This window comes from Ambystoma mexicanum, chromosome 7p (assembly GCF_040938575.1).
Source record: "Ambystoma mexicanum isolate Mex_15411 chromosome 7p, UKY_AmexF1_1, whole genome shotgun sequence".
NCBI classification, from domain to species: domain Eukaryota; kingdom Metazoa; phylum Chordata; class Amphibia; order Caudata; family Ambystomatidae; genus Ambystoma; species Ambystoma mexicanum.
The window spans coordinates 860,162,488-860,190,142 of NC_090939.1; the positions used below are offsets into that span (position 1 = coordinate 860,162,488).

The 27,655-nt window shown below is 47.0% G+C and overlaps 1 protein-coding gene across 2 annotated transcripts in view; it reads left to right on the forward strand.

Annotated features, from left to right (window-relative positions):
- The window catches only part of TPP2 (tripeptidyl peptidase 2), a 1,218,153-nt gene that overhangs the window by 528,124 nt on the left and 662,374 nt on the right, over positions 1-27,655 (forward strand). For both annotated transcript variants that reach the window (XM_069637049.1, XM_069637048.1), the window contains exon 15: positions 15,483-15,559. In XM_069637049.1, the coding sequence (XP_069493150.1) occupies positions 15,483-15,559 (77 nt within the window). The remainder of the gene's footprint in view (positions 1-15,482; positions 15,560-27,655) is intronic.

Consider the following 27,655-nt stretch of genomic DNA (forward strand, 5'->3'; position numbering starts at 1 on the left):
GACATATGCCATATGTGACACGTGCATAGCTTGGCAGCAGATCAGCACGTGCAGACAGCTGTGTCTCATCTCTATCCTGCTGTCATTGAGTGAAGCTGTAGTGCTTGGAAGCAGTCTCCAGGGTGTCTGTGAATGCAGGAAGCGAGGGGAGTAGTCCAAAATTTTCCAGCCCATTGTCTTCCAGCCTGCTTGCGAGAATCAAGTTCAATTTGGGAGGCTGGCTGCCCTGAAAGGACTGCCAACCCCCCCAAGTTTGAATGTTGCACGTCTGTTTGATTGGCTGGGTTCCTGCATAAGTCAGATCCTGAAAGCTGAAAATGTAGTCAACCACTGGAACCAAATCCACAGAGGAAGATGAAGAAACCGCGGCTGAGGAGATTTCCAGCGACTGGAGAGCCTGCTCTGTAACCAGAGCCTGCTGTAGCCCTTCCTTCCAAGTGACCTGGGCACACTGAAAACGAAGACCATGACCCAGAGCCTGGTGAGATCCACTAGACTCAAGAAGACCTGCATTGTGAGCCATCCCACGTTGTGCTGCGACCTTGCGGGGCTGCAATACCACAATAGCCTGGGACCTCAAGCTGTTGTGCGGTGTATAGTCTTCCAGATTCCGAATTGAGCTGAAACTTTGGTGGCCTCCTCCTGGAGCGCCAGAGACGTGTTTCCAGTCCTTGATGTCCCCCCAGAGTGCTGGACTAGATTAGCGACACAAATCCAATCGGCCATATACTGTCATCTTCTGGTTTCTGAAAAGGGCGCCAGAACCACAGAGCCGCACCCAGCCATAAAATTCTTGCCTGGAGCCTTCCCCATTGATACCTGCTGCAGAAGCCCTTCTAGTGTCTTGTCTTAATGACAAGGAATTCAGCGACTGGGTTTTTGGCTGCAGATCTTGATCGCCCTGGTGCAACCTCTACTTCTGTGCTGAGTAAACCATGCAAAGAACCTCTTGCCTATAGCCTTCCCCGTGATCCCTGCTGCAGAAGCTCTTCCAGTGTCCTGTCTTGAGTCTTCATGATTAAGAAATTGAATGACTGGGTTTTTGGCTACAGATCCTGAAGTGGTCTTACTGGAACTCTTCCGTGCTAAGGTACGGTGTTGGCTAGGGTATTTACTTTCCTTAAGACTTTGTGATTCCTGTGTAGCTTTGGGGTGTTTTCTTTTTTTGTAAACCTTTATTTAACATGCTTGACTTTACAACAAGGAACAACGAGCTTACGAGAATACTTCATTCCTACGGTCAACAGAGTAAAAGACAGGAGAAGTGACCACGCATGGTCCAAAAAATAGAAATTGCATCTTTTACAGCAAAACTGTGGAAACCGGATAACACATTTAATCATGTATTGACAACTTTAATGATCAGGTGAAGGTGGAGTGTCGTTATCTTTCTCATCAGAAGAAGACAGAGTGCAGATAGAACCAAAAAGGGGCCCAAATGTTTCTGGGCCTACATGTGGCCGGTTGCACAGTGGACTAGCGTTCCTCTGCGTCTGAAGCCCACGTTACGGCCGAAGCCAATGATCGAAGGTGGGTGCCACAGGGCGTAGCCAAAGTAGTAGTGCACGAGTTGCCAGCAGCATACAGAGGCTGGCTAACTTCCTGTAATTAAGCGCGGTAAGGGGGAACTTGTGAAACAAACATGTCATTGGAAACGGTGTAATGGTACAGTCTAGCGCCATGGATACGGCTTCAGACCCCCTCCCAGAAAGCAACAATTCTTGAACAGGACTAGAGCATGTGGATATAACCAGCATTGTCAGTGTTGCACGTAGGGGCGATCCACTGGCATACGGTGCAGTCTAACCGGAGTGTAATGGTACCTATACAGCACTTTCAATTGAATTAGCCTGAATCTAGAATTAAAGGACACTTCTTGGGTGCAGGTACACATGAATTCCCAGCTCTCCGTTATGTCAATGCCCAGGTCTCTACTCCATGCTCCCCGAAGCTGGTCTAGTGGACAACCTGCCCTCTCTTGTAGGAGTCTATACAGCCTGGCCACCTGTCCACATGTAAAGGAGCCGCCCATAACCTTGATTAATAGTGAGTCATCGGGGGGGGGGGGGGATTGGAGAGGGATATGCAAATAAGAAGTGGCTAATACATCCATCTTCAAGCGAATCGCACTGGAGTGCCACAAAAAGCTATTGACCGCCCGAGTGAGCTTCTTAAAGAACTCTGTCCCTGTCCACAGCGGGACATTTTGAAATCTATATAGGAGTTGTGGGAGTATCACCATTTTGAGGCGTGCCACCCTTCCAGCCAACGTAATCGGTAGTCTAGCCCAGCCTTCAATCCTCGGACAAGCGAAGTGAGGCAATTCCCGTAATTGTGGTCGTACAGCAAGGCCCGGTGAAGTGTGACCACAACCCCAAGGTACTTCATCTCCAATTGAGTCCAAGCGAACCCTAGAAGGTCTCGGGGGCGGGAGGGGGGTATGGTGGTCTCAGTTAATGGGAACAGTGTGGACTTTGAACAATTAACTTTTAGCCCTGAGAGTTCCCCAAAAAGGATAACATAGTTTACAATCTGTGCCATGTTCTCCTGGGTGGGGGAACGGGTATACAGCAGCGCATCATCTGCATAAAGCGAAATTATCTCTGGATCCCTCGCAAGCCTTCTACCCGATGTGCATGTCTCTGGAAAATCCTTCGGCTAGTGATTCGATGGCTAACGCAAAGATCAGGGGGTAGAAGGGGCAGCCTTGTCTAGTACCCCAGGCAGTCTCAAACTGGGAGGAGCACCGGTCCCCAGTGTGGACCCTTGCAACATGAGATGCATAAAGCAGTTTAACCCAACACAGGAAGCGGGGGCCAAAGTTAACCTTCTCTAGTACAGCCCAGAGGAACCTCCAGGAGACAGTCAAATACCTTCTGCATATTTAATGTTGCCACTGCTGCCTGCGTCTCAGGATCAATCCGGGCCAGGATGTTATGTTGAACAGGCGACGCAGTTTGAGGGAGGTGGAACGCCCCGGAATAAATCCTGCCTGGTTAGGGTGAATAATGAACGACGTGAAGGGGGGGCCAACCGGAGGGGCAATACCTTGGCGAAGATCTTGACATCACAATTTATAAGGGAGAGGGGCCAGTATGAGCCGCACTGTGTAGCTGATCTGTCAGCATTTAGCATTACGGAAATAATCACCTCGCGGAGTGAGGGGGTGGGGGAGTTTACAAACTACAAATGACTGCTCGCAGACGGCAGCTAAACGGGAGACCAGACGCCCCTTGTTGTAACACTTATTGGAAGTAAGGCCATTGGCACCCGGGGGCCCTACCAGACGACAGCGAGTCAATGGCTCCCATTATTTCCTCACTTGTCATTGGGCGGTCAACCACCTCCCTAGTTTTTGAAGAGAACATCTGTCAGGTTTCAGCTGCATTCTATTGTCCCGGGGCGTATGACACGTCATATGCAACATCAAACCTCCAAGCATTTTGCCAGCAGAGCATACAGGAGGAATTATAACACTGGCCCTTTAAAACGTATGTTGCCGGTAGCTTGGAAGCCGTCATGGAAACGCTGGCGTCCTGCCGGTGCTTCCTGGTCCCACTTTGCACGCTGATGGAGTTCCGGCTTTGTCAGCTGACGGGCCTTCTTCAGCTCCTCCTTTCATTGCTTCGGTGCTTCTGAATGACGAATTCTAGTGGTGCTACTTTTGAATCTCCGTACCTTGCTCCTTTTACCCTTGTCTCGATCTCCTGTGCTCTGACCCGTATTGTCTATTGTTTTCGCTTCGCTCCCTGTCTTGCCTGCTTTGATGATTCGGGCCTCTCAACCACCGTTATCCAACACACAGATTGCCCATACGGTAAGCCTCTTGTTATCCCCCTGCTTTCCTGTCGTGCATGTCATTCCTGTAGATTAGTAGTTGACCTACACCCCTGCTGCCTACCTCTTGTCTCACAAAAACAAAGACCTGTCAGGCTATTCAGGACAGTGTCGTTTCATGGGTTGTTGATAACTCCTACCAAGTATTGCTTTTTTTTTTTACTATTGCTTTTCTTTCAGGGAGTCTGGGTCTCCATCGGTGCTTCCGGGACGCGTTCTGCTGCACTAGTCCGCTCTTGCTGTTTTGGAAAATCGGCAATCCATTTTTCCTCCAATAGACAATTCTGGTTGTTAGTTTCTTCAATCAGAGTAGTAAATTGACAGAAAGTATTCCATGGCTACACTACAGGCGCAAGAGTGCCTCTGACAACACCGAAAGCGGTAGACCATCAAGAAACAATTCAATATCAATCAGAGGGGCAGAATCCGCATTTGCATTAAGGGCTTCTTGGAAAGAGAGAAACTCCTCATTAATTTCTTGAGCGGAGAGCGCAAGTGTGCCTCCCGCTCTCTAAATTGATGGACTATGAGAAGTACCCCCCTCCTGTCGGACCAACCTGGATAAAAGCCTACTAGGACGCTCTTCCTTCACTAGCAGCCTGGAGATAATCTAGGAACTTGCGTTCCCAGTCTGCATGGGCCTTGAAGGTGTCTAGTGCAGTCCATATCTCGCCCAGCCTAACAGTGGTAGAAGATGAGGCGTATTGTGCTTCAAGCCAGGCAAGTAGGAGCTTGCTGTCCCTGATGGATCTACGGATCGAACCGAGGATTCCGGCCTCCTTCGCCAGGGCTACACCATGTAAATAGACTTTGAAAGCCTCCCAGAGGGTGGCTTGAGTATCTACTGTATCGGTGTTGAACTCAAAATAGTCAATACCTAAACCCAGCTCTGATTCGAAAACCGGGTCTAGTAGAGCGTTTGGTTTCAGTCTCCAAGAATGCGTCTTTCCACCACCCTCACCCCAAGACAACGAAATAGTGACCAGGGAGTGATCCAAAAAGGTCCTAGGCAGGATGGACTCCTGCCCCATACATCTGAGAAGTACATCCGAGACTAGCCATCGATCGATGCGAGAATGCAAATCGTGTACCAACGAGAACAACAAGAAATCACTTGAAGTAGGATGTAGAAGTCGCCATGCATCAACCACCCTCCGGGAGAACTGCGCCTCTATGATGATCTTGGCCATTCTGGACAACTGGCACAATTTTTTTTCTCCGGCTCTATCATAAATGTCGTCAGGCCTAGTATGGTAGTCGCCTTTCTGTTTCCATTTCCTTCCCACTCTCCCCCTCCCTTCCTCATCTATGTCTTAGCTCTTGCACTATCTGAAATGTCATCAGGCTGAGTACGATAGTTAATTTCATATCCTTACTGTTCATGGCCTGTAAGAATGTCATTGTATTTTCCCTTGTTCCCTCCCTTGCCTTGAAGCGCTTTGAAACATGTGAATAGGTGCTATACAAATAGACTATTATATCTTATCATAGCAATGGAGTGCCATTTCGAAACTCGACAAAGCCATCCAAATTAGAGAGACTGGGTATAAGATGATGCTGCAATGGCACTACACACACTAGGCTTCGTGACATGTGCACAAGCTCTTCTCCCAACTGCTGTAGGGGATTTGGGGGACGAGGAGACTGGCAACATATCTGGTGGACCTGCCCGAGGATCTAGGAGTTCTAGGGGATCTATGGATGGCACGTTACATAGGTCATTTGGTTTCTATGGCCCAAGAACAACCACATGTTACTAAGGTGGACAGGAAAGCTGCAGGGATTCTTCTGGCTGCTGCTTGGCTTCTGATCACTAAAAATGTAAACAGTAACCAAATACCGACTTATGGTTGGGTGCATAACATTTGGGAGTTTGTAACCTTAGAATGGATGTCGTATTCACTCCAGAGTGACCTGGGTTTATGATTGCGCTAAGATTGAGCTTTTTCTCCAGCATTTGGATTTTACTTGGATTCACATACTTTGAATATTCTGTCGTCAGGATGGGAATCCCTGTTTACTTTGACTTTAGTAATTTTCCTATGGAAAAACTTGACTCCTGTAATGTTCCATCAATGTTGTGGGTGCTTTTGGTACCCACCAAACGGACGTCGAGTGTATTGCTTTCGCCCCAGCAGCTTCCCTTCAGATTTCAACCTTCTTCCGAGCTGTTGGGATTCCTTATTTCTCTCCTGAGAGGAAATTATGTTTCTTTGCAAATTAACTTTTTCTTCAAATTTCACCATCAGGTGCAACCGACTTCTACACACGGTTCCAGTTCCAACCATGGAAGCTTCACGACCTAAGAAGTCTTTATTTAGGCTGTGCGACACTTGCGCCCTACACAATGTGCATGAGGGGGACAGGCACACAATCTCTTTACTGCCTCTACCCGAACCATTCTGCCGACGGCTGTGACATCTGCCAGGTTTTCTCGCAAAAAACCCTTAAGGACAGGAACCAACACCTAATCTGCTGGCTCATTAAAGGACCCTGTGTAGCGTCTGAGGTTGGATCGTCATGGAGTGGCAGAGCAATCGCTCCCTCTGAAAAGATGTCACCATCAAGACAAAGGTCCAATCTGAGGAGCCTGTGGCGAAGAAACCAGACGGGTGAGTCAAAATCGTCCTCTGGGCACGATAAGGCCAAACACACTTTCCCTGTAAAGAAACCACCAGCTAGTGGTGAAGGGGTCCATACCGAGTCCAAACACAGTCTAAGGGCCCGTTGACAAAAGCACCGTCGGACAAACCGAGGGAGAAAGGCCGTACACCCCCCCCCCCCCCAATCATCAAAATTCGCAGACACGTCCAGGAGATCTCCTCTGTTAACAGACAAGCACAGAGCCAAGTCGGCTGCAAAATCCTCTTCTGCGTCATCATTGAAAGTCACCCTCGAGGAGTGGGAAAAAACACTACTTGTCGGACTCTCGAAGATCCTCCTCCGGCCATGAGTCATCGAGACACCTGTCGATAACCAATTTGTTGTCGAGGTCTACTCTGATGACGGCACAATCGACGACTGCATCAACGGCGACAGCATCTACATCAGGTTCTATGGCTTGTCTCTCGTCGATGACCATCTCGTAAACGACCAAAAAGAAATCATCTGCAGAAAAGCCTATGTGCCCATTGACCACTACGACTGAGATTTCGGAATTACCGACAGAAGGCAATGTATTGTCCCCTAAGGGTGTTTTGAAAACCCCAACAGGGTCCACGATGCAGCATGACCAGGCTCCCATGGGAATGTCTCCCATAGAGTACCCAGATATCATGCCAGAAGATATTTTGCATCGCGAGATTACATCAGATTTTGAGCCCCCACCAGAGAAATGTCCAGGTGTCTTTGAATCCGATCCTGAAGAAGGAACTTCCAATACTCCTATCCAAGGGCCATCAAGAGAGGATGACACACCTATAAGGCTTCGGACACCTACTCTGCCATCAACACCTGCTGGAATAGGCCGTATGCATACAGAATACCCCTTATAAACCCACAATCGCTGCTTTCCCTGCAGGTCCTTACAACACTGCAGTCTCTTTTGGGACAGCTTGATGCCAGGCTTCCGCTCGCTCAAACTCAGACAATTCAACCTTACGGAGAACATCAAGTTACCTCTCAACATCGAAGGGATCCAACCCATCCCTGCAGAGACCAGGGTATACTCCCTAGGATTCAAACACCTCCTAGACCGCCACCTCCACGTACATTCAGTCCACGTAGGTGAGCGCAAGAAGAGGGGGAATTGATTGACACGGACCAGGACACTGATCCGAGGGATACAAGTTCCACCGCCACCTCGTCTCCAAGGAGAGCTGACGTGTGGGACACAGATCCTGACCAAGATGCGCAGGGTAGCCAGGCTCAACCTTCGCCTCATGATGACATCGGGGCGTTTCACTCAATGTGTCTAAGGCATGCCAGGAGTTTGGTCTGATTTCAGATGAGGAAAAGAAAGATTGTTTCCTCTTCGACCACATGGGTAAACGCAGGAAGGCAGTCTTTTCCACATCCATTCTGGGTCATGTTTGGCACGAGGGCCTCCATACTCTGAAGCATCCTTCTACAGAGCAGAAGGTTAAAGGGAGGCTGGAGAAGTTTAACGCTCCGGACACAACACCAAAATGACTCACCTTGCAAACTGTTCCGGAGTCAGTTGTTTCAGCGGCAGCAGGCTGCAAGGCTGAAACGCAGCATAAGTGCGCCACTCCGCCATACAATGAAAACCAGAAAATTGATGCCTTTGTGAGGGTGGGGGGAAAGGGGAGAGTTCTCACCATTGGGGCAACCATGGTAAAAGCAGGAAATGCCCTGGCAATAGTTGCTCGAGGAATAGTACAAAAATGTAAAGGGTTAAAAAAAAAGTCGCAATTTTCGGCCGTCGCAGTGATCACATTGATCCGAGAGATGTGGCATCGTCTTGCTCCTTTATTGGAACACTTGCTGGAACAGAGAAAGGAGTCCATGATGCTGGTGCGCAAAGGGGAAGCCTCGAATCACGGCATAAACAGCGCTGTAGACCTTGCTGGAACAGGGTTTAAGCAAATTGGCAATGGGGTAGTCCTTAGACGGCAAGCATTGCTACGTTGCATTCATTTCCATCAAGAAGTACAACACAAAGTCATCTATGCTATGTAAAAGGGAAAATCTGTTTGGGGATAAAATCGATGAGGCGCTTAAAGCCATGAATGCTGACTCAGACACATACCCCTCTGCGGCTCTTCTCTTGGTCTTATTGCCACTTTACGTGCTACCAAATCTGAAGATGGCCACCAGAGGAGGGGCTTAGGTAGAGGGCAGTCATTGGCTGGGGGCAGTATGACCCAGAGATCAGTGATTGGTTATTGGGAGAAAGACAGTTCCGAAACTAAACTGAAATTGATTTTATTTCTTTAACGAGGATTCCCAACCTGATGGGGAACATTCATGAGCATGTAAATTCATGCCAGACCCATGCTGGAGAACAGTTACAGGTAAGTAACTTGTTCCTTATTTTACATCAAATTCAAAATGCAATGTTTTATCACAATATTAAAAAACATCAGTGTGCAGTGTCACATTTAAATGCCCCACAACTCAAATACGCATTCATACATTCAACCACAGCTCATTTCTATGTCAAAACCGGGGATTGATACACAAATACATATGCATAAACACCTATCTAACACAACGTTCTAACACCTTTTCTTTGATACAAGTGTTACTATTCTGTGAATACCACAGATGGTTTACAACAAGTCGACACGTGTTTTGGTTATTTATCTCAGGCTTTACAGCTCTACGCCTTATGTTGATACGACCTTAGTCAGGACAGAAGCTCAGTGCTAAATGTGCCTTGCTTCAACAAAGAATGGGGTGAGAGACATCTACAATAAAAATAACCTATTACCTAAAAAGTATGTGCTAGTCATCCTTGCTTATTTATAAAAACACAATCAATGTGTAATAATAACTTTCAGTGTCGTTACAATGTGGTGCTTACCTCCAGGGAGAAAACTCATGGAGTAAGTGCAACCAATCCGGGCATAGTCCCATGCGGACTCCACCACTTGACAGATATTCAAACTGCGGGCCTGTGATGATGAGACACTCGGTTATAGCCTGTCCAATGATTCTCTAATTATGCAGATCAGCCTTGATCACAATTGAATATTAGTTGTATGCATAAGTACAATACTTACTAATAAGTGTAGCCTTCGTCCGGTGTTCCTAGTGTCCAGTAGATGTGCTGATATCTCGACTCTGAGGAACAAGACCGTCCTCCTTGTCGGCTACCTATATGGTGGAACATGAAACAATCCACCATAAGCACATAGTCTCTCTCTGGAAATGTTAAATCCAGTGGAGAGAAAAGATGCAGGTATCATCTCTTTCATGTCAGACATCATAACGGACTCGTTCTATCCTACCTTTCTCAGGTTATGATGTATCCAAAAATGATGTCAAGTAATTTTCCGTGGACCTCTGTCCATGTGGGTCATGTCACATCCACAGTGTGTTGCATATGTGGTACTATAAAGGGTGAAATCTGCAAAACATATATCCCTCCAGTCAGCAGGTCGCCTTCCTCCTACTGGGCTCTCTGTTGGCCTGCACCGTTCTTCTCGGCTTCGGCCCTGGTGAACTCTCTCGCTGCCTGCTCCGTCCTGTCTGCCGGTCTACCGTCTCCAACTGGACTCTACGCTGCCTGTGCCAGTCTTCCTGTCCTCTGCCTTCTTGGGTACTTTACAGCTGTAACCGTCCCCCTTCCCCGAAGTCTGCCTCTGCTCTGGTCCTCCTGGCCCCCTCTGCTGCTCTTCTCCTGCTCACCCATGGCAATCGATCCTCCGAGGGCACTGTATATTGTTTGTCTGCCTGCTTCCTGCCTCCTCAATGTTTGGGACTTTCCAGTATAGTGCCTGTGCCTGTACTGTAGCACTATTACTCCGGCTCTTGTCCTCCTCTGTTACTGTCACATCCCTGTTCCCTGCAGCTCTGATTTCCCAGGTCCTCTCCTCTTGGGCCTCCTCTCCGTCTGCATCCCGTCCTTAGATGCTTGAACCCAACCGGCCTACTGCCTGTGCTTCCCTTTCTTCTGGCCTCCCCTGCTACTGTGCATCCCTGTCTACTCTGCCACATTTAGTCCCCTCCTCCCTCCCTCTACCCTGAGGTTTCCTTTATCTTAGGCCTACTAGCTCTGGACCCTTGTTCTTTCCCCCTGTGACTCCCCTTTCTCCCTCTCTCCCTTATTCCCTTACCCTCTTCTCCCCTGAGCTCCTTTTCTACTCCCCACTTCCTTTCTTAGCCTCCTTTGCCATCATTATCTCTTTCTCCCCGTTCCATCACCTCTCCTCCCCCTCTGACATGCGCGTTTCCTTATTCCTCCCTCCCCTTTCACCTTACCCTTTGCTCCCCTCTCCCTCGCTTCTGGCCCCTTCTCTTATCCCTCTCCCTCATGACTATCCCCAAGCTCAACCTCTTGCCCAGCTCACGCCCCCGCCCCTCCCCTCATCGCCCCAACCTCATCTATCCCACTATCACTGAACCCTCTAGTTTCATCAGTATTCCCCTCTGGAATGCTAGATCCCTCTGCAACTAGACCGCAGCTGTCCTCGACATGTTCTTGCAACTTAACTTTCAATTCCTCTGCATAACTGAAACCTGCATCCCTCTTTACAACACTATTGTACCTGCTTCTTTCACCACCTCCTCCTCCTTCTGTCCTGTTTCTCGCCCTTCTGGCCATGGTGGCGGCATTGGTTTCCTTGGTCACCCTTAATGTCTCTCTTCCCCCTCTACCATACCTCTTTCTACCTTCCCTTCCTTCGAATTTCTGTACAAATCCTTCACTTCCCCTCACGCTATTTCTTTTCTAATTATCTACAGACCACATGGCCCCCTCTCTTCCTTCCATGATGACCTTGACTGCCTTCTCTCCCTCGTCCCCACCTACCCCCACCCTCACAGTTCTTGGTGACTTCAACCTTCACTTCCCCTCTTCCCATCAACCTCCCCCTCTTCATTCCATCCTCGATTCCTACTTCCTTACTCCCCTCCATACCTCTCTGCCTCACTCTTCAGGTTCTCTTCAGGTATCTTTATCTCTACCTTCACCTCCTCCCCACTTTCTACCCTTCCCAACTATCTTTCTGACATGCCCTACTCTTTCTCCCTCCTCCCACTCCCTCCTCCCCCATTTCCTTCTCTCGACGCGACCTCCGTAACTTTAGCCCTTCCCTCTTCCATGACACCTGCTCTTCCTCTCCCTCCTCTCTGACTTCTCTTCTCTCTCGGCTAACAAAGCCTTATCTTCTTTATCCTCTATCTTCTTCAGTCTTGATCAACTTTACCCTCTCTTCCTTCCGCCCTACCCACAAATCCTCTGAACCCAGGCTTTTTCCTTACCTTTTGACTATGCGTTGTTTCCTCCGTCGCCTTGAGCGATGCTGGCTCAAGTTTCCCTCTCCTGCTAATCAAGCCGCCTATTTCTCATACCACTCTTTATGACTCCTGCCTCTGCTCAGCCAAATGTTCCTGCTACTCTAACCTCCTCCAATCCCAATCCTCGTATCTTTCAGACCTTCTCGTCTTCTCTCCCGGCCCACTCCAGATCACTCTATTACTTCTTCCCTCTTCCCTTCTGATTTCGCTGACTTTTTGCTCTCTATGCCAAGACATTCTTCGCTCCCCTTCTCTCGCCACCCCATCCTCTTGATTGTCTAGCTTTTCTCCTATTACTACTTCCGATGTTTCCCTCCTCCTGTCCAAAACTCACCCCACTGTCTCCCTCTCTGTCCCCCTCCATACCCCCTTAATTCCGAAGATCTACCCTCTTCTCATTCCTTACCTCACCTCTTTAACATCCGTCTCTCCTCCGCCATCTTCCCTTCCACCTTCAACCATGCTACTATTATCCCTATCTTGAAGAAACCCTCTGCTAACCCCCTCGTTGTCTCCAACTTTCATCCCATCTCTCTTCTACCTTTTCTTTCTAAAGTTTAGCCTACTCTCAGCCTTTGTAACTAATCTCTCTCTCCTCCCCGTCTCAATCTGTTTGCGTCGTAAACATTCCACTGAAACTGCTGTCGCCTACGTGCTCCACTCCCTCCTCACCGCTCGCTACTCTAAGCAATCCTCTGTCCTCGTCCTCCTTGGCCTCTCCGCTGCCTTTGATACCGTCGATCACCCCTTACTTCTCAATACTCTTTCTTCCTTCAGCTTCAAAGTCTCTGTTCCCAACTGGCTCCCCTCCTACATTTCCAACTGTTTTTCTGCTGTCTCCTGCGGCGGTCGTACCTCTTCTACCCTTACCCTGGATTTCGGTGTTCCACAAGGCTCTGTACTTGGTCCTTTTTTTCTTTACACTTCCCTTCTTGTCCCCATCGCTTCCTTCGGTATCTTTCAACATTTCTATGCTGATGACGCCCAACTTTTCCTCTCCTCCTCTTCTTTCACTCCTGACATCCACTGTAATATTTCTGCCTGCCTCACTGCTGTCAAAAACTGGATGTCATTGCACGTTATTTCCCTCAACACTGACAAGACTGAAGTATTATTCTTTCCCTCCAACATGCTTCCCCCTCCTTATATTCTCTTTCCCCCTACTAATCTCCCTATCTCTGCCTCTGCTCGCAATCTAGGCCTTCACTTTGACTCCTCCCTCTCTTTTACCCATCACATTGCTCTTACCGCCCGCGCTTGTTTCCACCTCTTCAAAGTTTGCAAAATCCATTCCTCCCTCACCTTCCACGCTACCAAACTCTTAATCTCTTCCCTCATCTTCTCCTGCCTTTTCTACTGCTCTTCTCTCCTATTTGGTCTCTCTGCCTCTCATCTTGCCTCCCTTTACCACTCTGCCATCCGCTTACTTTGCCTTCTCTCCCCTCATGATTCCATTTCCTCTTAGCTCTTATGTTGGCTGGCTTCCCTTCCATTCCTAACTTAAATTCAACTTCCTCTGTCTTGTTTTTAAATCTCTTCATGACCTTGCTCCCGTTCAATGCTCCCTCTCGCTCCCTCGGGTCTTCTGATCACTTACTCTGTTCCTCCGTCACCATGTGCCTCTTCTTGTTTCTGTTAGTTTCAGTTCCTAGCCCCCCTTCATTGGAACTCTTTACCTCTTATTTGCTCCACTTCCTCTTACTTCTCCTTCCGAGCCTCTTTGAAATCTCATCTTTTTCATCCCCCGTCCTGACACCCCTCATCACTTCGCATTCCCTCTCACTTACACCTCCCTATACCCCCACTTCCTCTTAAGCTTCATTCCCTCCCTTCACATTTCTTCTTCCTCACCCCTGTCTTGACCATTACTTCCCTCTTCCTCTGTCCCTGCTCCATTTCTCGTGTTTGTCTTGGGTAACTTGTTCTAAATACTGTTTTTGAAGGTTTGTCTCGTGTTTTGCAATTATGCTTCTATTTTATTATTCTAATGTATTTCTGTTGTTATGTAAAGCACTATATACATTTAATAAATAAAATACTTAATAAAAGGGCTTTTTCAGACCTTTCCGCCAAAGAAAAGGATTCCTCTTGTATGACGCCTGAAACTCGCCCTGGCAGGGTTTATGAAGCCTCAGTTCGAACTTTATCGACAACACATCACATTTCTAACGTGGAAGGTGGCTTTTTAGTGGCCATTACGTCCTCTAGACATGTTTAGGAGCTGCAAGCTTTTGTTGTAGACCCTCCGGATCTACAGTTCATGAGTGTAGATGGTACTTTCCAATAATACTCATTTGATCCCTAAAGTACCTTCAGAGTTTCATAGAAATGCAACCATAGCTCTGCCCACATTCTTTCAAAATGCCACTTCACCAGCGGACAAGGCCCAGCACACGCTGGACGTCAAAAGGGCATTGAAATATTATTTGGATCGCACAAAATTTTTCAGGCCAACTAAGCAATTGTCGCTTTTGGTCCATCCAACAAGGTAAAATCCACATCGAAACCGGGCATTTCAAGATGGGTTTAATCTACAATCTCCTTCTGCCACTCTAAAGCTAATGAATTGTTGCAAACGGTGCCCAGAGCACACTCCACTAGAACCACGGTTGCCTCAGCGACTCTGGTCTAGAGTACCCATCAGAGACATTTGCCAGGTGGCAGCATGGGCAGTGCCTCACACATTTACCAGGCACTACTGCTTACATCAGCAACAAGCTAAGGGTGTACAGGTGGCAAGAGCAGTCCTTCAACGGCTGTTCCAGTAAGGAAAACTCTGCAGCTTCCTGGGTTGTTTCCTTTCTCTACTTGCTTATGTATTCTTCTCGCATTAACGCAAACTATTTTAAAGTATCTAATCTGTGTTTGCCTGGGTTACCACCTCCTAACATGTATACTGCTACAAATCTATTGATGGCATGTGAATCCACTAAAGATCCAATGCTGGCTAAGGGAGTAGTTTCTTACCTGTAACTCCATTTCTCCAGAGTTTCTATCTTTCATGGATTAACATGCGCCCTCCAGACTACTCCCCTACAGGCAAACATCCTCTTCATGGGAATATCCTCCATTGGGAATGGTTAAAATCTGAGGGGAAGTTGCTGGTGCGGAGCTATACACTCGACATTACATTGGTGGGTAGCAAAAGCACACACAATGTTAATGGGACACTCAAGGTGTCAGGTTTTTCCATAGGAAAATTACTAAGTCAAAGTAACCGGGGATTCCCAGCCTGACTGGGAATATTCACAGCATGTGAATCCATGAAAGATACTAACGCTGGAGAAATGGAGTTACAGGTAAGAAGCTACTCCCTTCTAAAGGACGATTGTCAAGCAGTGGTGCCCTCAGAGGCTTTGGCTTGTGGATATAAATTAAATGTGTATATGCATATATTTTTTTCTTTATAGTGAGAACTTCAGGAATCCTTGGTGAGGGGTACTATGGGGGGGCGAGAAAAGAGCAAGTTTCAGACTGTTGACTTTGACAAGTTATTTGCTGTTGCATTTGTGTAATGTTTTTTTAACTTGAAATTAATAAACAATAAAATAAAATCCATTTGAAGTATAGCAAGGCACAATTATAAAAGCATCCAGCATGATTTGTCATTTAATATTATTTACTGCAATGATGCCTAAAGATAATGGACCTGTTTTTTGGTAGATTGATGCCTTTTTCTTTATTGAATTTTTTAAAAATGTTTTTATTTTCTGTTTTAGGTGTGTGGGTTTGATTTGTCCGCACCAACTTCCGGTCCGTTGTTCAGAGTTCCAATAACTGTTGTCATACCAAGGAGGTCAGGAAACATTCTATTTCTTTTATCTAACTTTATCTTGACCTTTGCAAAATTATACTTTTGTAGTTGGCGTATAAGACTCTAATACGTACGCATTTTACATGACGACCTTGATTAAGTTGCCAGCATATTTTGTTTCTAGCATCGGGCAGTGGATTGCAGTTTTTATCTACAACGCAATAACATGATTTTTGGTGTTCATAAACGTGCAACTGTTAATGTTAATGTGGTATAATTTCACTCAAATAATTCTAGCATCTGCTGACTTGCTAGTTACATTCTATCCATGACCAGATTATTCAGGTTCCGAAAATCTACTGAGGGAACTGTTTTTCTTTTTTTTCTTCTCATTTGGCTGTTCAGTTTTTTTATAAACTCCTTGATAGTTCTTGAATTTTGATAATTGGTAGGTCGAAGCTCTTAGTTCTGCCTCTGGCGTGAGCCCCCTAGAACAAATGTTCTTTTCCTGTACTGGATCACAAACATTTTTCCCTTTGAAGGCCTCCCTCAGGGCGTGATTGTCTTGCTCCATGGGAAACCTTCACCCTTTCATGGGATTGGAGTTACGTAATAATTACTTTGTGTACACCTAGATAAGTAGTCCTTCTCAGTTAGATGAGAAAATCCTGGGCGATGGTGGCAGTGATGCTATGTTGCATGTTGCTGTGGCAGAGGAAAGTAAACCACTTACGGTTTCAGCATACTGTTCCCTGGCAGAGTGCCCCTTGCTGACTCTCTTGCTTTAGAAACTCTATTGGAGTTCTACAACTAAACTTGATGTAGTTTATGTAAAAAGATAATGTTCCATATATATAATTTGAGCTACTCTGAGCTCAGGAAACCTTGGACAGGAGCAGCACAGAGCTGACCAGTATGTCGTGGCTAGACCCACAGGCAAATTAAGTTTAAATGTGACTGGACCTAAATGCCTGAGAGGGATGCAAGATTGTAATTGCAAGATGAGTGCGCACTCAGCTTAAAATATTCCTATTAGATGGGGCAGCACTTAAATCTAGTTAAATTGCTGGGACAGGTATCCCAAAGCCAACACTGTAAGATCTTCTGTGGCAACATACCTATGATGACACACTGATGTTGAAGGGCCGCTGGGATCTGTAATTAATAGTTTATTTATACAGCGCTTATACACGGGTGGAGTGCTTAAAAGCGCTTCAAGGCGGGAAGGGAAATAGGGAGTACAGTAATTATTCTTAGGCCTGGAAGTTTCCGAATGATCTAACAGAAAAACTGGCATACTAAATCTGATGGCATTTCCCTGCAAGTGCATGAAGTGTTAGTTGTGACGAAGCTAGGGAGGGAGATGGGGAGGAACAGGACAGACCAATGTACTAGTCCTAGTACATTTAGGTCATGCATGCGTACAGACAGAGGTGGGTTGGGGGCAAGGGGGTGGAACAACGCGTCTGTCCAGGAGGGCCCTGGGTTAATTGCAGAGAGGTTGCCCCACTCATGGAGCGTAAGCTGAAAGAGCAGTAATGCTGAACATAGTGCAGTGGCCCGGAGGCAAGTGGAAACGACTGGCTGGGAGCCTTGGACCTGGAAGGCTCTGGAGGAATACCAGGCAACCAGTCAGAAAAAACTGAACAGAGTTAAGGAGGAGAAGGTGGAAGGAAGGTGGGGAGAAAAAGAATGGCAGCTAGCAGGGGAGAGGGAGAGAGAAGGAAGAAGAGAAGAGGAAGCTCTTGAAGAGTTTCCAGAACTTAACATGCTCTGGCTCAAGATGGAGAGAGGCAGGGAGGCTGTTCCAGAGGAAGGCACCTGCAGAGGATAAAGATCTACCCCAAAATCTGTTTGTGAAAGCTGCTCATCCGCTGAGAGTTGAAGGACGAGCAGAGGACTCTAGAGGGAGAGTATTTAGGCAGAGAGCCCTATAGATAGTGCGGGCCCTGGCCCCAGAAAGCCTTGTGGATTATGCAGAGGGTCTTGAACTTGATCCGTGCAGCCACAGGGAGCCAGTGGAGGGATTTCAGCACTGGAGAAATGCAGTCCTTGGGCTTGAAGTCAAGGATAAGTCTTGCAGTTCTGTTCTGGATGAGTTGTAGAGGATGGCGAGTAGAAGTAGGAAGATTGAGAAAGAGGCTGTTGCAATAGTCCAGCCTAGAGAGAACCAGGGCTTTCATGGTGATGAGCCTCTGGGGGGGAAGTGAGAAAAGGTAGAATACCTCTGAGGAGGTGCAGATGGTAGTGGGACTTTTTTGAGATGTGAGAAGATGATGACCCCTAGATTTCTTGCCTCATTGGTAGGTGAGGGCGAAGGGCCAAGGGAGGCCGGCCAGTGGGAAAGTGGGAGCAGGGGTCCCAATGAGGACGATCTCAGTCTTACTGGCATTCAGGCAGAGATCGTTAGCAGCCCACCAAGACTGAATTGCGGATACACAGTCCTGGATGAGCGAGGAGGGGACGGCTGAGGGTAGCCTGAAAGAGAGCTGCGTGTCATCTGCATAACACTGAAAGTTAGTGGTAAAGGTAGAGATCATGTGGGCCAAGGGAGCGATGTACATCCAGGGGGGATGGGTTTCATCCCTGGGGGACACCACTACTAGAGAGAGTGATAGAGGAGAGAAAGGACACAAGTTCCACCTGGGAGGGCCGGTCAGGGAGAAAGGAGGCAAGCCACGCCAGGGCCTGATCTATGATGCCCATGGTATCAGAGAGACGGGCGATCAGGATGTTGTGGTTGACCATATCGAAAGCAGAAGAGAGGTCAAAAAGATTGAGGACCGAGGGAGAGTTGGTCAAGATTTGAGAGCAGGTCTTCACAGGTGTTCAGAAGAGCAGTTTCCGTGCCTCTAGATGCTCTAAAGCAGTGGTATTCAAACTGTGGGGCGCACCCCTCTGGTGGGCCGCAGCCTTATGCCCAGGGAAGCACACATCCATAGCCTGAAAAGAGACAGTTACTGGCAGCCCTGTTTCTTGGCACGGGCGGAGGGTGACGGCTGGTGCAGAGCTAAATAGCACCGACGGTGGACGCAGTAAGGGGCCCACACAGAAAGCTGCTGGACAACAGATTAAGCAGCCTGCTGTTCCGGTGAGCGTTGCTATGCGATGTGCGGCTGGCTGATCTCTGTTGACTTGTAGATTACTTCAATGCGTTCGGAATATGCAAACAAAGGAATGCATATTGCAAACGCGGCATGTGAGATGCTCTGCCGTCGCACACCCCATGCCCCCTCATTCGTTGTGTTGACAGCCTTTCAAGTGGGGCAATTTATAAGTGAGGCTCATTTAACAAGCCGTTGTTTTTGTAAAGTATATGCTTATCATTTCAGTGTTAAGAACTGAACATGGGTAATTTTTAATCAACAAGCCAGTACAAGTGTGAGTTAGCTGATCAAACCTATTCAATAGAGAACTAACGTGCCGCACAGAAAAGTTTAAAACTATTTTCTTTATTTTCGTGTCGGTGACACGGCAACATTTTTATTTTATATTTTTATTTTTAATGTATTTTAACTTTTTTAGTTACATATGGTGCATCCCTGAAAAGGTTAACTCTAGTTTTCTTGCTTAAGTGTTCTAGTGGCTGCTTTGGGGCATCGACTAAATGCATCCTCTCAGCATCAAAGGTCTTTTAATCGTCTAAACAAGCCAGCCACTGCCAAGCGAGCTCACCAGATGGCAACTCAATGTCACTTGGCACCTTGATTTGGAAAGTTGAGTTCATTGTGTGTCACCCTGCATACAGTAGTCCATGGCAAATCAATGCAGTGATCTGTGCAGCAATGATTTGTGAGCTGCACAAGTCTCCACCCTGTTGGTTAATGGTGTCCACGTGGTGTTCCCTTATGTAACAGCACATATACCTGTTTTTGTCTGATGTGCCCAATGTCCATACCAGAGCACACTGGACTGTTTTGTGTATGTGACTCTTGACGAGCATGCCATACTGTGCCCACACTTAAACACATAAAGCAATCAAAGAAGTTGCCTCATTGTAAATCCACAAGGCCAAACACCATTTCTGCATTGGCACACCATGATTTTCACTAGCTGCAGGCCAGCACTAATAAGAAATGCTAATGCCAGCTCTTTTAGATAAAGCATGGGCCTGCTCTTTTTTGCCGAAATAACCCCCGAGACCTGCGCAATGGTGAGGAGGTAGTGGCTGAGGGACTGTGGGCCCTTTACCACATATCAGAAGGTTTTGTTTAAAACGCTTCAGCTTATTATTGATAAGGCTAAAGTTTGAAAGAGGTACAATCATTTCTGTGTAGCCTTTCTGTGCATTGTTTATTGGGTCTCTCTTGTGCGGTATCCTGCCCTGCCATGTCTGTAGATATAATTCCCTAAAGATGTTTCTGTATTGGGGTTGTGCATGCTGTCAAGATCCGAGTCCACGGGGATTTGAATACCTCCGTCCCCAAGTACCAGTCAGAGAAGAGCAAGTAACTCGCTGACCGATTATTGGGGCCACAGGTGGCAGGAACAGAGAACACTGGGTCCTGGATGGCTGCAATGGAAATACAGTGTTGGGTATGCAAGTATACAGACTGTACTATAAGGAATAATTATTCACAAGGACACCTACCCGCGGGAATGGCCGATGTCAGCTCTTGACCTAACTGTTCCCTCTGATTGTTTTGAGATGGAGGAGATGGTAGAACTCCTCTGTACAACAGGGTCCACCAGGATCGTGAAAACAATGATGCTAGGGTTCGCAAAGTACTTGATACTTGAGTCTTAAATCCAGAACAACAAAGCCAACGGTTGTGAGAAAAAGCAATCCAGAAAGCAGAGTCCAAAGTAGCAGCAGTTCGAGTTGACAGTCCAAAAAACAATACACCAAATCCAACGGGGGCAAAACCAAAGAGCAGTGACTTCCAAAAAAACGAGGTCCAAGGTCCAGAATCCGAAAGAAGCAAGGTCTGTTATATGGAGGTAGCCAAACGCTGTCAGAACATCTGAGAAGTGCCGGGAGACTGACTGTAAGCTGTATATCCCGGCACTCCCTCATCACATGACCTCCATGTTGGAATCACGTGAGTGTGATTGTTGTGAGGGACACGTGATCGCCTTCTCGGCGTGCAATGTTGTGGAAGGGGCCGGGAAGCGAGGTGGAGTCTCTGCGAATGCAGGCGCCATGGCAACCCCCAATGCACCTGGAGCCAACAGCGCCAGGGGTACCGCAGCGCACAGGCTCTGATGTTTTGCTGGGCATGAGCGACGGCAGAAGGCAAGCGCGGTCCGCGCTGCCACAGAGACGAGCCCCCAGGATGCAGATGTCCGTGTGCATGGTATGTTTGTGTCTTGATGCACGACACATGCCCACACTGAGACCCAGCCCTTCCTCCTCTAAAATTCTTAAACAATAAGCAAAAGAGCCCTTGTACCCCATTTGAATGGCTGATGTTGCAGCCATTTTATACTCTCATCCAAAAACGTAAGCTGTCCAAATGAGCATTTATTGTTCATGGTTACAAACATTTTAATGTTGGGGTGAGTATTTTGAATTGTTAAGAGAGATTGTATGCAGTACCCTTTGGGTGCACTACAAAAACCCTGACCACCTGGCAATAGGAAACCAACCTTTGGTATCAATCTGTACTGCACAGGTTGATAGCTTGATGATCAGGCAGGCTTATCGCAAGAGGGGTCAATGGGAGCAGTAGGGGAGTTACACGGAGATTCACAGTGACCAGTATTCAAATAAACTCTTGCACACAAGGTTTCTTGATTAAACAATTATTAATTTAACAGTCAGTTTGAGTAAGCCTTCTTCAGAAGGGGCAATATAATAGTAAAACACAAATACACTGCAAAATACCCTCTTAGTTTCTCTAAATTAGCAAGTACCCATTTGGGATGGCACACAGGCACTTCCTACACCCTCAGGTGACTTAAATAGCTAGGACAATGTGGACATTAATATATTACTGTTCTATTTAGAGCAATACTTGGAGTATGGCAAAGAAAAGGATTATTGGAACACAACAAGAGATCACACAAATATTCTGAAGCAGGTAAGTACTTTTGGTAACCCCCAATGCAATGTAAGTTAACCCCTTCCTGGAAGGAAGACAAAACACAAAGCCAGAGGGAAGAAGAGTAAAACAGGGAGACCGACCAGGCCAAAGTCAATTGGACAAAAGTCTAGGTGAGCTGAAGCAATTCTTGCCGGTAGGTAAAGGCCTTGCACAATATTTTATAAGTCTTTGTAGAAAAGAAGAAAACAAAGTAGGGCCACAAGCTGATTAGGCTTGTGAGGTGAAGCTGTTAGCAAATCTACTGATGCAACCAAGACAATTCTCCACTGCGAACAAGTGAGGTACACAACAAGAGGCACACAACAAGAGGTAAGTTCTCTTAGACTTTACAGTACCTTTGGTTAGAAGACATGGTTCCAGCTGGCTTCTGTTCCTGTGCAGCTCTGCAGATCCTCTGTTCCTGGGCCTCAGTCGTGGGGACAAGAGGGAGGACATCTGGAGGACTCCTGCACTGCAACAGGACGGTCGGAGACTGAAAAGGACCAACTTCTATTCAGTGGCACTTCGTGGTTTCAGCTCCTAGCGTCTCAGCAAATAGCACCACCGCAGACTCTTGGCTGTTGAGATGAGCTTTCCTTGCATCTGGGGTCCAGCACTCTGTTGAGGTGGCTCAGGCTCGGTCAGTCCTGCTTCCTGGGAGTCCGGAGGATCTTCCTGGAGCTCTTGGCCAACTTAAAGCAACGCCCATGATCTGGTGTTCCTCTTCCTGACTCTTCAGTTCCAGCAGCAACTGCAGTGGAAAAACAACCAGCTTCGAGAGGATGTCCAGGTGGTTTATTTTGGAGTTGATTGGTCCTACCAACTCAAGGGGGAGAAGTCGTCCTTGCAGGGCTTCTCTAGTCGAGGCGAATTCAGATCTTCAGCACAGCAGCAGGGCTTCACCCGGCAAACCAACGGTCTAGGAGTTGCAACAGGCATCTCTTCCAAGTTCTTCTTCGGATTCCTTCGTCCAGTGGTCGACTCTGACTTCCAATCCAAAAAGCCTAGCCTTTTATGCAAGTTTCTTCCATTCATTCCGGCCTAGCTGCCAGTCAAACAGCAGGGTGGCTGTCCTTGCTGGACAGCCAGCCAGCTAATTACCTTTGGGTGCATTCCTGCAACCAAGGGGATTAAGCACAGGGGGTTTCGGGCACCTCCCTCACTTCCTGCCCCCGCCAGACATACTGGAGCCAGAGGCGGGCTTCGCTCGTGAATCCTACAAAGGCAAAATGAACAAAGAGAGCAAACCTGGTTTGGCGCGCAGAGTAAATCTCAAGGACCTTTCTGCAAAGAAATGGCCGGGCCATTTTGACAAAAATGGCACCCATAGGTGCTTAACTTCAGCTGCGAACGCAGCCCGCTGTAAACGCACACCACGGTAGTTAAAAGTAAACCGCTGCCACCAGCCATTCAGCGAGGAAAGGGTAACAAAAAAATGTGACATGGGAAACTTGACAAAGGGGGTACCCCTCCAGCACCCTATTGTAATAGTGTGTGCTGGATCTAGAAAGTTGCAATGGTAAGTAAAGTCAATTTCACTTCACTGCTCTTGGAAACAGTAGTTGATCCAAGCAAAGGTATTTAAACCTATCAGAAATCTGAATGACTCCCTGTGTCACTGCACTGAAGGTGCTGTGTGGTACAATGTAAACGATGATGCCTATGGAGTTTGTCAGACTCCACAACCAAAAGAAACAGTGCTCAAGTCATAGTACAAATACATGAGAGAGTGGGGGGAAAAGGGTCTCTCACTCTTCAGGTAGGAAATTGTCCTCAAAATCAAGCAAAGGTGCTGGTGGTCTGTAAGGTAGAGGGGAATTTCCACATTTCTGAGAATTCTACCTAACGTGAACCATGATGTGAGCACCAAGCCATGCATCAGTTATGCATTTAGAGATGCACACATACAATCCTTTTATCACAGACTTGTTTATCAAATGTAGAGATGTTTGATCACTGTTATAGTCCTGAAATGCTCTGTGATTTAATGCAAAGTATACAGGAATCCTCATTGGTGCTATTTGTCCCCTATCCCACTCCGAGAGGTATTTTGACACATAAGAGTGTACCAGGCTGTCTTCTTGGAATGATAACCTTCTATCAGAAAATAATTCATATGGTTAGTCTAGTATTGCTGAAACACCTAGGGTTTAATTTGCAGACCTTACGGTCCTAATTGCATTCCTACCGTTAGGGTACAATATGGTAACACTAAAGAACAGTATATGGAGAAAAAGGTTAATACCAACCCTCTTCCTTGTAAAATGAAAACACGCAAACAGGCTTTACCTAAGAACACCCTGACCCTAACCCTATGAATCTCTCCCTAGGTGTTCGGTGGTGCACCTCCTATCTAAAAGGGATAGCGAAGAAGATTCTCCCTATCCACCAAGTGAACACATCCACTTATAAAAGTCAGACACAAGTGATAACAACCAAGTATAGGACATTAAACATTAAATTTTGCCTTTGGTGAGTTGGAACATTGTAGAATCCTAAAAAATAGGATGTGGTATGGGCACAGGAAAAGGGGGGGAATACTGAGTCACCATCTGTTGCCTCACCCCCACTCCCCGAAGATCCCTCACCCAGGTGATCCTCCTGCACTGGTCCACCCCAGGGTCTGGATCCAAAGGTGATGGAGAGATCGATCCCAGGGGACTAACAAGTGAGATATCCTTTGGTTTCTCACACTCTACAGAGAAGCTATTCGACTGTGGTTCTGGGCTCTGGAGAATGAAGTGTCTGACGGCAGCTCATCACCAGTGGGAGCTTTCAGGATGTTCTGGAGGAGATTTCCTCATTTGAGAGACTCCTCAAGTGGGCCTCTTTGCGTCCTGCTCCAGGAACATTCTTCAGCAGAGGCTTCCGGGGACATACCAGTGACTTAGTAGAACATTGATCCCCTCTATGCATTCCCACTGATCTGTCGCACCTCTAGTTCTCAGGAAACTGCATGTTTGGGTCCACATTGATTTTTGATTTTGATGGTTCTTTACTGCTCACAGAACATGTACCTGGAGCTTCTCGACATGTCCTTCCCTCTCTGGCACCTTCCGAGAAGAGTTGTGCTGCTCTCCCAGTCGCAAGGACAGGTCCTCCATCCGAGCCTTGGCTTACTGAATCTCCATGATTGGTGGCTGAGAGGCTGGTATGCAAGGAGTTATGCCTGCAGGCGGCATACATTATCGGTTTGGTGTTGGGAGAGAGAGATATGGACCCTTTTGCCTCTACCCACTCAGTTTTGTACTACCTGCTTCTGTTGGCCGGGCCAGGCCTGCAGATTGGCATAGTGAACAGGTGCCTGGCTACATTTCAGTTTCTAAAAGTACCCTTGAGCACAGCTTTCTTCACAAGCCCCACCGTTATGCAGTTTGTGCAGGGACTGTGCAACCAGTTTCCCCCATGCCGGTTTGTTCTGCTGTGGGACTTGACTTTAGTGTTGACTTTCTTGTTTCTTGATGGTCATTCCTTTTGAGCTCCTGCATCCATGATCATTAAGATTACTCACGCTTAAGGTGATGTTCCTGCTAGCCATTGTTTCCATTAGATGGTGAGTGAGCTCCAAGTGTTGTCTGTTAAACTGCCCTACTTGGTTTTCTCCAATGAGAAGGTGTTGAGAATTGAGGTCATCCTTTTGGGTTATGCTAGTGTGGATGCTGGCAGTGCTGTGGCTAAACGGAATCTGTCAGTGGATCATTCTCCGCATTTTGGAATGCTACGATCTGGCTGGATAGGACCTACCTGGGGCTTTGGGGCTAATTCAGCAGGATGGCTGGCTGCCAACTTCCCGTAGAGGGCAGTCCCTATCTTGGACATATCCCAGGCGGCCTTGTTGCACATGTTTGCCAAACCTTATTTTCCATGTACGTGTAAAATGCTTGCTTTAGAAGAGCGGTCTTTTAGATTTTTCTGCTCTAGGTGGTGTCCTGTTGCTCTCATGCCACCCCCAGATCGATGTACTGCTATGCTATGGGAGTCTATCATAGATTAGCAATCTGTGAGAGGAAGGAATCTGTTAGAAGAACACATTATGTTCTCTTTGTGCTTTCTGATGGATGTTCCTCCCACAGATTCCTCATTGTGCGGTCCTAACCAGCCCCTCTAGGATGATTGCTCCTACACTGCATGTTCTGCAGTCCATCAGCAATCGAGTGCTATGGAAAACTGAGGTAATGGGGCATGGTGACACATCCAGCCCGGGGTGATTAGAGCAGATGTGGAGCATCACTGCATCATCTTCTGAAAGGGTTGCCACCAAATAGCTGCACTAAAGATAAAATATAGATGAGCAATCTGTTGGGGGCAACATCCACCAGAAAGAACATTATCAAGAGGGAAGTTTTTTATTTTTCTACTCTGTATAGAAGATGCTCAACCATGATAACATCCTAATAGAGTGTTTTTCACAGTGATCTTACTTAAGTTCTAGCTTTATATTCGATTTTCTGTCAGACCAACCTATAAAATTGTATGATCACAGACAAGCTACTGTGCTTAAGTGAATCTGGTATGTATTTGATTGACCCGTGTTCTCTTGTGTCAAACAAGTATAGATTTTTGACAAAGCTCTACTTCAAGAGACCCACTTACTGAGGAGGGATGACAACCAATGCAGTCAAATTGATTCCCACACCAATACTTTGCCTCCTCAACCTCTAAGAAAGCCTCTAATAGCCACCCCACTTTATTAGAGGCTGAGGAGGCAATTCTAATAGCAAAATATGTACTATTTGAGCGGGTCAAGGTGTTAAAAGTTATCAACGGGAGATATATCGGGCAAGTGCTGTGCATAGGGGGAAAAGACCTTACAGTGATATCGGTGTACAGCCCCAACCAACAACAAGCGCAGTTCTACACAGATCTGTGCCCTTGAATTACGCAACTTCAGCAGGGAGAATTGGTGCTCAGGGGTGATTTCAATTTGGTATTGGAGGGCAGCATAGATAGATCGGGCTCCGAATCCTCGGCTGAATCAGCAAAGGCGATCCCTCTTAAGAGGGCAATAGCTGACCTGAACTTGGTAGATGCTTGGCGGAGCCTTCATCCCCATAGCCGAGACTACACCCATGTCTTGCACTGGTTCTAGAATAGACTATTTCTTGGTGTCCCACTCCCTGTTGCCGGTGGTTTTAGCAGCCACCATGGAAGTGGCCCTATTTTTCGTATCATTACCCTATCACGTTGCAGTTAGATGGATATGGTATGGGTTGGAGGATTAAATGATTACGTTCTCACTGACCCAGCTGTATGTTCGGACATCACTAAAGGGATTACACATTATTTTTGAGAAAATGCTACAGTGGAGGTTCCTATTTCAGGGGTGTGGGAGGCCCTTAAGCATACACTTAGAGGTGAAATAATCACTATAGCGTTGGCCCGGAAAAAGTTGATGGGCACTCGGAGAGAACAAGCTGAGGGAAAAGTGGCTGAAGGGGAATCCCGGTGCAAGATAGATTGGGCCAGGAAAACGTATCGACAACTACAGGTAGCTAGAGCAGAGCTGAAGGCATTATGGACAGGGGACATTTCACATAAATTGCTCCGCACTAAGCACTTTTATTTTAGCACCTCAAATAAGGAGACTCGCTTACTAGCATATAAGCTACATGCACAGCGACATGGTACAGTGATAGGACCCCTGCAAGAAAATGGAGGCCAGCTACAAACTGATGAGATAGAGAAAGCGTGGGTTCTTGGTCTGGTATTACTCTGAATTGTTTGCTGCAGAACCATCTGCGAGTCCACAGCATGAAGCCTTTATTGAGAGAGCCCAACTTCCCCAGGTCAAGGAGGAGCAGAAGCAATCTTTCGACAAGCCGATCACGACCGAGGAAATCATAAATGCTATACGTTCCCTTCCAGGCAATAAAGCGATGGGGCCCGATGGATTCATGGCTGACTATTACATTTCTTTGTTTTAAATAAATACATTTTTTTAAATCGGCAGTACTTTCCCCTTACATGGTGACATTATTTAACTCCTTTGCAGATGCATGTACTCGCGCCAACAATGGGGGAATGTAATCTAACTTTGCTCGCCAAACCAGATAGAGACCCCACCCTTTGTGCATCTTATCGACCAATTGCAGTCCTTCATGATGACTCCAGA